General features: G+C 41.3%; 1 protein-coding gene across 4 annotated transcripts in view; it reads left to right on the top strand.

Annotated features, from left to right (window-relative positions):
* Positions 1-258: 258 nt before the first annotated feature.
* The window catches only part of SCAF4 (SR-related CTD associated factor 4), a 61,936-nt gene continuing 49,226 nt past the window's right edge, over positions 259-12,968 (top strand). The window contains exon 1 of one of the 4 annotated variants that reach the window (XM_070597282.1): positions 259-744. In XM_070597282.1, the coding sequence (XP_070453383.1) occupies positions 715-744 (30 nt within the window). In that variant the 5' untranslated portion in view covers positions 259-714. The remainder of the gene's footprint in view (positions 745-12,968) is intronic. The other 3 variants (XM_070597284.1, XM_070597281.1, XM_070597283.1) reach the window with 3 other exon arrangements.

Here is a 12,968-nt window from a genome sequence, read left to right as displayed (position 1 = left end):
CGCACTCGGGCACCGCCGCGTCGGGCAGGGGCGCGCGTGTGCGCGGGCCTTCTCCCTGCCGGCCTCCGGGCGCCGGGATCCCGCGCTCTCCCGCGCCCCTGACCGGGACCCAGCCTCGCCGCCACGCCGCCTCCCGGGCCCGCGGCGGCCGCCGGCGGGAAAGCGCCAGGCGTCCCGGCGTCACGCGCCAGCAGCCGGGCGCGCGGCGCGCGGGGCGGGGCTGGGGCGGGGCCAGCGCGTGCGGGGCGGGGCGGGGCGGGGCTGGAGCCGGGCACAGGAAGCGCTGGGAGGCCCGAGCCGTCCCAGGGTGCCCCGCGCGGCGTGGACTCGGGCCGCTGCCGCCATCCCGCTGGCGAGAGGGAGAGAGAGGCCCGCCCGCTCGCCGGTCGGGCCAGTGTGGGCCAGTGCGTGAGGGCGCGGGGGGCCGTGTCAGCGAGACGCAGAGCGCAGCCGCCACCGCCAAACGGACATGTTGGAGCCCAGCGCCGCCGCCGCCTCTTTTCCCTCATCCTCCGCACGGGACTGAGAGGGGGCCCGCCAGCCCTCCGCCTCTGCCTCTGCCTCGGCCGCAGCCTCTTCCTGCCCGGCCTCGGGCTCCGCCGCGCGTCGCCTCCCCCCGCCCCTCAGGCCCGGCCGGTTCCCCGGCCCCGCTCCGCCGCGGCGCGAGGTCTATGTGAGCGGCGGGCCCGGGGCAGCCGCCGCCGCAGCGCGAACATGGACGCCGTCAACGCCTTCAACCAGGAGGTGAGGGGTGCTCGGGGCAGCGGGCGCCGGGCCTGCCGCGGGCGCCGGCCGCCGTTTCTCCCGCCGCCGGGAGGTTTGAAGCTTTGGTCGGGGTGGGGACGCTTCCTGCCCCGGTTCCGGGGCGGCGGGGCCTGCGCGCAGCGGCCTGGGGCCCTGGGGAGGCGGCGGCGGCCCCCGGCGCCGACCCCGCACCCCTCCCCCACCGCCCACCCCGGGCGCCGACCTCGAGCTGCCCCCCTCGCCCCCTGCCGGCCTCCCCAGCCCGCGGCGGCGCCGGCGCCTCGGACTTCGCCCGCTCTCGGGTCGGGGCAGCGCCGGTGCCGGCTTCGCGGGGCCGGGAGCCCGCAAGGGGCTAAGAAAGGAGCGCGGGCGGGCGGGCGGGGTTGGGGGCGGGGGAGCGGGAGCATCTGCCGGTCGCGGGGCTGGCGGAGCGGCGGTCCCGGCGCTCCTGTTGCTCAGGCCGCGGCGCGGCGGCCGCTGGACTCTGATCCCGGGGCGGGGAGGAGTTGGAGAGGTCCCAGCCCCCGGGGTTCGCCCACTCGGGCAGTGGGGTTCGTGAACGGAGAGGGATAGCTGCTTCCCAGACCGGGTCTCGGGCGCGACCCTCTCCGGGCTCGGCGGCCCCAACGTGACACTTAGAAAGTAGCCTGGGAGAGAAGAGTCTGCCCCGCCGTGGTCCGCTAGAAAGCCGGCCGTGGCCGCCAGTCCCCCACCCTCGCGCCCCTTCCGCACTAGTTAATCCTCGACTCCCTTCCACGGGCACATTTACATGTGAAAACCTCCCAAAACCGGGAACAAAGCTGCCTGCCGCCTTAAAGCTCTCTAGTTTGGTTCCAGGTGTCGGTCTTGGAGCGCGGAGTCCACACTTCCCATTTATCAGAATCGATTTGGGGGGAGGGAACTTGACCACTGACGATTTAAAATGTAGTTGCAGGATGGAAACTGTTGTCACGTGTTGGGCTGGATTATGATCCTTTTCCAAATACTAAAAGATCAACCCAGCGCTGAAAAAAAAAATCAGACGTAGTCGTGTTCCATGTCTTGGTACGGCGTGAAAACTTGCCGCATCTCGCAATGAGATTTTGAAGTTTCGCTTGTAGCAGAATTGGGGTGCGATAACTTTCCTTTCGATTCGCGGTGCCGTGATCTGGAACCGTCCAGTAACACTGCAGTTAGGACCGTTTATTGCATTACAAATTATCCTAAAAGACTACTTGTCTTCAACGGATGGGTCCATAAAATGGTTTAACTGCAGTAGTTGCAACCGGTGTTGGACAGTGCCTTGCAAAGTTCAGTAGTGGTGATTTTCAAAATAATGAAATAATATTTCCTCATTTTTGATGGCTAGAGAGTTTGTGATAATGCTCCAAAGATTTCCAGCTGGAAGATGACTTTGTTTCCTGAAGGTAAAATATACTGGAATGTTGGCTCCACGAGGGCGGGGAGTTTCTCTTCTTTCCCTCCTCCGCCCCCCAAAGCAGGTGCTTGGCAAATACTTGTTGGAATGAATGAGAATTTATACAAATGGTGCAACAACTTTTTAAAGATTATAGGTACATTTCTTTCTCGAGGTAAAAACTTGTTGAATATTTTTAATAGCAATTTTTAATGAATGAGGAGGAAGATTTTTACTGTTTTCTTAAGATCAGAAGTATTTAATTCTGATTTAGGCATTATGGAAGCTGACATTAAACACATTAAGGAAAGTATCTCATATCGATTCTGGAAAAGTGTGATCAGTAATTTTTTCTTTGAAAAATCAGAGTTAGGAATGACATTGACTCCTTGAAAGGAGAAAATGGTATTTTAACTTTTTTAAATGTACAAAATGAGAATTTTCTTATCATTGCTCATTTTCCTCCTTAAATAATTTTCATTTCCGTTGCTAGTCTTTATCAACTGCAAATTGCATTATGTTAGGTGTATGTTACCAGTTCCCACTCTCTTCTACTAAACTTTATTCTGAAGAAATTTTCTTCTGGAGAAATTAGTCTAACTTTAAAATCTGTCTTCTTGTTCCTGCTTGATTTGTAGCGCATCTCAGTTATTTCTCCCCATTCATGAAATGTTGTTAAGTTCCCTGTAACCTGAAATCTCCCGAATCTTATCTTTATTTTACAAACTTCTGAGTGTCTGCTCAGCTGCAAAACTGTGTTCTGAATATTGTGGTACTACCAAGGATCTCTACCCGCTAGGAGCCTAAATAATAGAGGACACAGACTTAGGCAAATAACTTTATTATGTGATAAAAACAGCTTCCTTTGGGGCCCTTATAAAGTGCTGTGGGATGGCCATGGGGGAATCATTGAAGATTTGGGAAGAGAAGAAGGTATCAGGTTTCAGGATTTCAGAAGGTGTAGGAAACAGTGTTTAAAGGGCAGCAGTACTGAGGAATAAGTGAACAGTAGTTTGACCCTGGAGGCTGCTGGAAAGTAAGGATGGTTGAGTAGTTTGGAGCCTGACAAGTTTCGTGTGTATCAGATGTGTTTGAATTCCATTGTTAGGCTATGGATAAACAGAAGGTTTTAAGTAGTGGAGTGATAACAAAATGCTGCTTGATTTGTAGTATGTATTGTAGAAGGCAGCGATTTGGGGAAGATTGACGGGTTAGGGACTGAGGTAGGAGAAGCAAGTAGAATCTGGACTTGGCATGGCCGGATAGAGGGAATGGAGAGGAGGAGAAGGATGTGGGCCAGAAGAATCCAGGGACCCTGGCATCTGATAGGCTTTAAAAGCACCCTTCGCCCCCACAGTCTGAGTGCAGGGAGAGTGGTGATGCCATTCACACAAGTCAGGCAGTCATCAAAAGCATATTTAGTGGAGGGGAAAATATGGTTGGTTTTTGAACAGGTTGAATTTGAGTGTGAGTGAAACAGTCTTGTGGAAGTTTTTGACAAGCAGTTGGTCACCTAGGACTCAAACTTCGAGGCAGCCGAGAGATAGAAGGAGACATCTGGGAGTCGCTCTCAGATGTGCCCTGGAGAAAACAGAGAGAGAGAAAGAAAAGGAATTAACATTTAGTTAACATCTCTGTCATGTTGGGTACTTTATATATGCATATCTAATTTAATATTCCCACAACCTTGGGTAGACAGCTGTTTATAAATGAGGAAACTGATTTTCAAAGAAGTTAAGTGAGAATTCGCCCAAGGGCACACTGCTAGCTAATGGCAGAGCTGGGATTTGAATGCAGATCTCCCCATCCTGACTGCCGCCCGAAGATGCTTTGTATGATACCAGAGGAGTGGTCTGGTTAAGACTTAAGACAAAGGCCACTAAAATGTTTGAGGGTGAGGGGATCTGAAGTTTAAGGTTGAATGGTGAGAGGGGAGATAAGGAAATAAGAGGTAGCAAATGTAAAGTAGTTGTTTTTGCAAGTATAGTTGTGAGGGATTCAAGGGAAAAGTTGCTTCAAGCAGGAAGGGAAGGGAAAGCTAAGTCTGGTGCTAAGTTCTGCGTTATGTTGTATAGTATGTATATAAGGTCTTAGTAAGTGGTGTTCAAGCCCTGGTCTCAGTTAGATGGGAGTAGAAACTTGAGCATGTTGAGGGTGGAGGTATAGAAAAGCATAGTTTCAGGCAGCAAGAGGGATTAGTTAACTTAAAGCAAAATTGTGGATAAGAGGAAAGGGACAGATCGGAAGCACAGGGAAAGGAGGTCAATCTCTCTGATACAGAAAGGAAGGAAGATTAAAAAAAGTGGAGTTGTTAAAGACACCCATTTAATAGAGGACTTTTATGGCAAGACACTGTGTTAAGTGTTGTAAAAGATGAAAGATGAGTGAAAAATATCAGTGATCAAGTGTTCTGTGTTTATACACTTTAATGTGGAGAGTTTGGTATTTCTCATAAGTTTGTTGAATGAATAAAGATTATAGATTGGATTATTTAAATCCATTGATTGCATTTTTAACCTTTAATCAATCTTCTCTAAATCCAGAAGAATCTCTCTTCCCCCTTCACTTTTTTTTTGCAACATGTCTGATTTTTAAGATGTTTAAAGTACAAAAAGAGTGCAAAGAAAATATAACAAGAACTGACAGTTGTTACGATGTTAAGCATTTTTAATTTAAAAATAAAATATTATAAAGTTAAAGTCCTCGTTTCTCCCATCCCAAGTCCCATTCCCCCAGTCAGAGGCAATCAGATAATAATTTAGTATCAATCTCTATGATCCATAAACGATATGTAATATTCTGTGTTTTGATATACATGAGTGGTATGTTGTACATATTCTGTAATGTGTTTTTTTGCTCAAACGTTAGTACCATATATTAAGTTCTAACTGCTGTGTAGTGTGCCATTGTGTGACTAAACCATATTTTATTTATCTGGTTCCCTGGTTGATGAACACTTAAGTTGTTTCTCATTTTTTGATGACAAACACTGCAGTGAACTTTCTCAAACATGTCTCCTTGTGTAAGGACTGCTGTTCTCTAACTTTTTGGATTTTGACTCCTTTAAATTCTTAAAAGTTAAGGACCACAGAGAGCGCACTTCCCTCTCTCCCTCCCCCTCCCTCTCTTTTTCGGTGAGGAAGATTGGCCCTGAGCTAACATCTGTTGCCAATCTTCCTCTTTTTGCTTGAGGAAGATTGTAGCTGAGCCAACATCCATTCCAGTCTTCCTCTATTTTGTGTGGGATGTGGCTTCACAAGCGGAAGTCTGCACCCAGGATCCAAACCCTTGAACCCCAGGCTGCTGAAGCGAAGTGCACAAACTTAACCACTACACCACCAGGCTGGCCCCCACAGAGAGCTTTTTTATCCTTGGGTTATATCTGTTGATATTTACCATATTGGAAATTTAAACTGAGAAATGCACTTATTAAAAAGAATAAGCCCATTACATGTTAACATAAATAACATTTTTAATTCGAAATAACATTTCCAAAACAAAACAAATTTGTGGGAAGTGACATTATTTTACATTTTTCAAATCTCGTTTAAACTTTGGTTTAATAAAACCTAGATTCTCCTATCTAATTCTTCATTCAGTGTCTTGCAATTACACATCAGGTAGCCTCTGGAAAACACTGCTGTACACTTGTGAAAATGAAAAGGTCAAGAAATGTCTTAGTATTAATATGAAACCAATTTTTACCTCACGGACCACTGAAAAGCATATAATGCTACTTTGAAGTGCAGGGAGAAAATATGAGTACTTTTATGTTCATTTTTAAAATCAGAAATTAAGCTTTACACATACTTCACGTATGAATTTTTGTTAGTACACTTATCTGCTTGGGCGGTCATTCTTGAACTACGTGTTATCCTGCAGGAAGAGTTGAGTTCCATGTCTCAGTGGGGAACTTGCCGCCCCTTCCTGTTCCCCACTGGAAATTGTTCTATGTGGACTATTGCATATTTTACCTATTGGTTACTAGGCGTGATAGTCTTGTAGAATTTAGATCGTATGATGAGGATACCTTCTTAAGTTTTTTTTTAACCTGTACTGTTAGTCTTCGGTTGGTTTTGATCATTCCTTCCTTTCTGAGAGGTCTGCCTAAAGAAGTGGACAAAGAGTTGAAAGAAGGTTCTTAAATTAGCTGTAGTTTTATTCTTTTCTTTCTTGACTCTCAGAGAATTGCTTGTCTCTACCAACAGTAGATGGCTGGCTTTATGGTGAGTGGAATAGAATAAAGCTGGCTCTTCAGAGCTTTTTGTAGCAGCCTTTATCAGTCATGTTCTTGTTGAAAATATCCCCTCCCTAGTCTATCATTTTCTTTAGTGTTTTGTTTCAGAAAAAATTTTATGGGGGCCTGCCCTATGGCCGAGTAGTTAGATTCGCTCCCTCTGCTTCACTGGCCCAGGGTTTCGCTGGTTTGGATCCTGGATGCGGACATGGCACCGCTCATCAAGCCATGCTGAGGTGGTGTCCCACTCAGCACAACCAGAAGGACCTACAGCTAGAATATACATCCCTGTACTGGGAGCTTTTGGGAGTAGAAGAAGGAAAAAAAAAAAAAGATTGGCAACAGATGTTAGCTCAGGTGCCAGTCTTTAAAAAAAAAAAAAAACTTATGTGGACACGTGATGAGGAACTGATTCAGAGAAAAAATGGAGTAATGGAAAAGTTGGCTTATAAATCTTGTGAAACAGAATTCAGGAGATAAATGTACCTAATAAAAAGTTGACAAAATGGTAGTTGGTTTTTGTGTGTGTGTTTTGTTGGGGGTTTCTTGTTGTTTTTTTACCAGATATAAATTGCAGGTTCTTGTCCTCTGCCGTGGAGCACAAATGAATATAATTACTTCAGCATTCCAGGTAACTTCTTTATAGATTTTTGCACACATTCAAATTTCATTTTAAATATATTTTGACATAAAATGGTGGGGAAAAAAGTTGTTGCATAAAGGATGAACATTCCTAACATTTGTTGAGATAAAATGCCGAGTCCTTTTTTTTTTTTTAGCATACTTCAGAGCAACAGTATACAACTTTAATAATGAGCTAACAAGAGCTACTTAATGTCATCAGGTATATGGAATAAGCACTTTACCTATTGGCAGTTCAAAGTTTTGGTAACATTGGTTGATTAATATTCTGTTCCTGTGGAACCACAGAAAAGGTAGAGTTGGTAATAAATTCTCATTAGGATTAGGCCTTACCAAGATCTGTCATGAGCTTAGTCTAGAAGAGACATGTCTGTATTTCTGTGTTAAGTGTAATTAACAGTGTACTGTTAGGATTTTTTTTGAGAACTAGATTTCACGAACTATTATAATTTATTATGCCTTCGTCACCATCCTGTTCAATATTTGCAGGGTTTATTGATTACATTTCATTGCTTTATAGTTCGAGCTCTTTATTGGTGCTTGTGAAGGCTTATAAATATATAGAAACCTTGATATTCCAGTGAAGCATTGTACAGATTAGGAGTGAATTTAGCAAGAAATGCAATGTAACTCTGGAGTGGAGTTAAGAATTAGAAGCCAAGGTTTGGGGATGAAGGGGTAGGGAAATGAAAAGTGGAGGGCCATCCAAGTACCTCTTACAGGTTATAATTTGTCTTTGGATGATTGGTGATTTTTGGTATAATGTGGGTCAGTAATTCCAGTTGAAAGAGACCATAGAGCAGTGGCATACCTAGCATATTTGACATCCAGAGCAGAAGTTTTTATTTTTTTTAGCACATCCCCCTTCTACAACAAAATTATTTTCAGAAATAATCATGAAATCGGCCAGGAAAGAAACTTGAACTTCATGCCAGTTACAAATAACTATTAGAACGGAGAAAAGTAGTTGATTAATATTTTTAAATTTCATTAATACATTTTTTGGAAAAAGTAGAAAAACTTGTCTACATACTAGTCTATGGCACTAATGAATAATAGTTTTCCAGTTTGTTTTCAAGCCTTACCTTCTGCATATTTATATTTGTCAGTGACTGTCGGAGTTGATATTTACATGTTTGTGTTCAGTAGATAGTTAGAGCCAGATTTACCAATCTTACCTTCACCCATAATTGATTGAAAAGCGCTATTAATTTTAATTACAAAAAGTTGTACATGAAGTGGCAGATGCAAACAGTTGGGAAATCTGAAGCATAAGGTTACTTTTAGCAGAAACTTAGAAAAAGCCCACTTCACAATAAATTTCTAGAAATCACAATACTGTCCGTCTTTTTTCAGCATTGATTCTAATGACTTTCATATGTCTCATCGGTCAAAAAAAATTTCGCTAAAATGTTTTCACCTAAAAATTCAATACAGGTTTCTGTTGTATTTGGTAAACGTTTTTGGAATTATGGTAAATACCCACTTCCTTACATTCTCTTGTGTAGCATTGACATTCTCCATTTTTGTTCTTGGATCTTCAAACTTGGTGTTTCACTATACCTTTGTTCAAGGCTGATTCTGACTGTAAATATTTATACCAGAAAAAAAGATATTTCAGGAAAGAAGAATTGGACACAGCTGTCATATTTTGGATGTACTGTTTAAACACAGGAATGTATATATACATGTATGTTCCTACTATATATGTAGGAACCACAGGATTGGAGAGACAACCTGAGCCCGAGGTGCAGGCTGTCCTGAACCTCTTTGCAGTGACTGCAAATGAACAGGTGTAGCAAATCTGCATGTTTTGGGCCCTGACCACATAACTGAAGGGTTTCCTAATGAACTTCCACTTAAAATAGATTGTTTATTAAAGGATATGTAATAAAAATGTACAGATTTGACACATGTATTAGTTGAAATTCCATAGTAACCACAGCAATAGTTTAAGAGTCTCAGTCAACAAAATATTTTAGAGGAAGGAATATTTTATCCCTGATATTATTTAGATTTGCTAGTGCTTGGTGATGATAAAACAATTTTCAGTGTTTTATTACTGTATTTAGAGTTTTGAGAGACAATTCACCCACTCACTGACTGCCCGTGGGTGGACTTCTCCTTTTGTCCCACTCTGGGTGTGCTGTCCATAGAGAGCAGTAGTTGTCCAACGCTGTAGTCTGTAAATCTCCATCTGCACTCTCCCCAGTGTAGCTTTATGCACTGTATCACGAGTATTCCACTTTGTTTCCTCCTTTGACTTTGTCAGAGCTGAGTTTTAGCTGAAGCAGAATTGTAATACATTGCTTAAAGGAAACATAATATGGTAATTTACCATAATATGCCTTTTAAAGCCATTAGGAAATAGCTAAAATATTCTTTAAACTTTAATGGCCATATATCACCTAGTTTGCCTTAATTAAGAGATGCTGAATGATACAGTTTAGAAAGGACAACCAAGTTTTGGGTTCAGTTGGAGATATATTTACATCTCTATAAAGGTCTTTACCATTGCTTAGTAAATGTAAGAGCATATTTTATAAAGTTAGGTTTTTTAAAAAAAATAGGAAGTGTCAAAAATAGGCAAAGCCATAGAGATCGAAAGTAGATTATCGGGGGTGGGGAGTGACTGCTAATGAGTATGGAATTTCTTTGGGGGGTGATGAAAATATTCTAAAATTAAATAGTGTTGATAGTTGCACAACTCTGACTATAATAAAAACCCCTGAACCATACATTTTAAAGAGGTGAGTTTTATGGTATATGAATTAACTCTCAAAGCTATTAAAAGAAAAAGAAAAACGTTAGGTTCTAGCACCATTTTCATTGTGTTGTCACTTGATCTGATTTTCTGTCAGGTTGAAAACAATAGTAGCTTCTGAGTGGCTTTGTAAATTATTTTGTTGATCTTAAATCCTAAGTTTGTTCAAAGGATATCTTTGGTTTTTACATGCTATTTTAAGAAGTAATCCAGTGGAGCCAGTTCAAGTAACGGACAGGAAAGGAATCTTGTATTTGCTCATTAAATACCAACCAGATGCCAGCTGATGGGTTAGGTGTTTTATTATGTTTATATGTCTTTGAGTTCTTTCCATTTTAAAGGTGAGGAAACTGGAGAGGTGGTGTGAATTGTCCAAGGTCACACAGTGTAGAAATGGCAGTTTGAGGTTTGAATGAGTACTGTAACAGCCCACCTGAGCCCAGTCCACAGCCCCACATGGCTGTTGAGGAGTTTTTTGAGCAGCTGATCTTTGTCTTCTGGATTGTTTATGAAGGGAGAGGGCTCCCTAAACAACCTGTGCACATTTGAAGCTTGGTAGCACGTGTACTATAATGTATGCGATTTGGAAGACTTTGTCCAAGTTTCAGAATGGTGAAGCTTGCTGAGTATTTAAGTCGTCCATAGTAATGCAATAGATACAGTGTTCAGAACTTAAGATATATTTTTAGGCATTTATATTTCATTTACTAATTTATATTCACAATTAAATTTTTTAATTGATTAGGGATTTTATGAATGCTAACATTTTCATTTTTAGTCCAATGCTTGTGCATAGGTCCAGTCATTAGAACTTTGGAAATAACTGGGTATAAATAAAATACATAATGTAGGGGATAATTCTTATTTTTTTTCTTCTAATCAAATGATTTTATATCCTAGAACCAATTTTTATTTCTTCCATTGAAGTCTAGGATGAAATATTTAATTCACAAAAATGTTTTATAACCAACTTTGCGGGGGTACAAGGTTAACTAGTGAGGCATAATAAAAGTGATTTTGAAACCTGGCATCTGTGCTAGTAAAATAGAGCAATAACATGGATAAAACATTTGGCATTTCCTAAAGTCACCCTCCTGGCCTATTGCTTGAGCAAGTGAAAAGGAAGGAGTTCAGGATTGATCGCAGTTTCTGAACCAAAAAGGAACAGGAAATAGAAAATGGAAGGGAAGGAATGGAGAATGACCTGTTGTGGAAAGCTGGAACTGGACGGGTTAAAAGGCAGCCTCGGTTCTAAAGGGACGAGTAGTCCCCTGGAAATGGTAGGGGAGTTAGTCTTAAATGAAGAATAAATTAGAGCATACTTTACAGAATAAGTCGTCAGAAATTGACTACTAAGAAAATTAGTTCTGCCAGCAGCAAATGGTAACAGAATTAGGGCTGGGTGATAGAATTAAAAAGTGGGAAATAATGCAGATGAAGTTTAAACTACTGTTTGCCGTGTTACTGTATTCTGTTAATTTTCTTAACATAGAAATATAACTACTTAACCCAAAAGTGCTTTCATATTTAATATTAACTGTATATTTGCACTTATGTGTGTATTTTGTAAAGCTTTTCTCTAAATTCTGGAACTAAGAAAAGTCGGCGAGTTTGTGCGAAAATGTAGTAAGGTAAAGAAATGTAGGAAGAAGTAACTATGAAATTTTTTTTTAACCCTTTGAACTTGAGACTATTATGTACAGCTTTGTTTGTTGCTTGTAAAGATACCTGGTTTAGATCTTTAGAAATCTGAAAATGGAATTTTATGGAGAAATAAATGGAGCTATTTTGTAGTGTTTGTCAAACCAACGACCCTGTTCAGTAGGAGCAGGAAGACAGTACAGTTTTTTTTCCCCTACTGTTTGTTTTAAAAAGCCTTGTAAATGTGCTCCATCTTAGCAATATTTCATATTAATGCCAGACCTATCCTGTCTCCATACTTTCCTCTAAGCAAGCAGAAAATTGGTTAAACATTTGGATTTCAAAGGATTTGACTCTGTGGAAAGTAAACAGAATTTACGTAGAAGTAAATTATATATCAGTAATTAAAGGGATGCTTTGTTTAATGCATAGATATCAGCAAAAAATATATTTAAAACTGATTTCTCAGATTTGGGCATTATATCCACAAGGGTGTCAGCTCTTATAAAGATTTAAAGGAGCAAAATGTTAAATTTATTAAAAATTTGTTTTAGTAATTTTGGAAAGTTTAATTAAAGATTTACCAGCCATTTGGGCTGGCTCCATGGCCAAGTGGTTAAGTTCATGCACTCTGCTCCAGTGGCCTGGGGTTCACCAGTTTGAATCCTAGGCATGGGCCTGCACACCGCTCATCAAGCCAGGCTGTGGCAGCATCCCATGTGGAAGAACCGGAATGACTTACGACTAAGATACACAAGTATGTACTTGGGCTTTGGAGAGAAAAAAAAAAAGAGGAAGATTGGCAACAGAGATGTTAGCTCAGGGCCAATCTTCCTCACCAAAAAAACCTTAAAAAAAAGATTTACAAGCCATTGGTTTAAACATAACTGTTAACTGCAAAGACAAGATTTATTCCATGCACAAGTTGTATCTGATAATGATGATTCTATATGTTTGTTATATTTATAATCAGAAGTTGCAGAAATACATTTTTGTGGCTCGGATACAAAGTTTTTCCTTTTTAAGTCCATGAATTTTAATTTTTTTATTTAGAAATTCATGCAAGTTAGGTAAATTTAAATTAGAAAATAAAGAAAATATCCACCAAATACCGCTAACATTTTAGAGAATTTCAGTCTTTTTCCCCCTCCCTTTGTGTTTGGAAATTTTCATCTGGTTACCAGATCTTTTTAATAACATGAAATTATTTTCTTATTTTAAAATAGTCATCGTGGAAAATTTGAGAACATCTGATTATTGTTTTGGGTAAATTTCTAGAAGTGGAATTGTTGGTTTAAAAGCTATGGACATTTTTTAGTTCTTGGTATATAGCTGTAAATTTCCCTTTGAAATTAAAATTTGCCCATTAGGTCTCATCAGCAGAGTTCCTTCTTTGCTTTATGCTAATCTACACTTATGCCAGTTAGATAATTGAAGAATTGTATCTCATTGTTTTAATTTGTACTTCTTTGATTTTTGGTAAGGTTGAACATTTTTTTCTGTTTATTAATTAGCTATTAGAGTTTCCTTTGTTAATTGAGTAA

Source organism: Equus przewalskii, chromosome 27 (genome assembly GCF_037783145.1).
Source record: "Equus przewalskii isolate Varuska chromosome 27, EquPr2, whole genome shotgun sequence".
Taxonomy (NCBI): domain Eukaryota; kingdom Metazoa; phylum Chordata; class Mammalia; order Perissodactyla; family Equidae; genus Equus; species Equus przewalskii.
The sequence above is the reverse complement of the archived record's forward strand: the minus strand, read 5'-3'. Positions and strand labels throughout refer to the sequence as shown.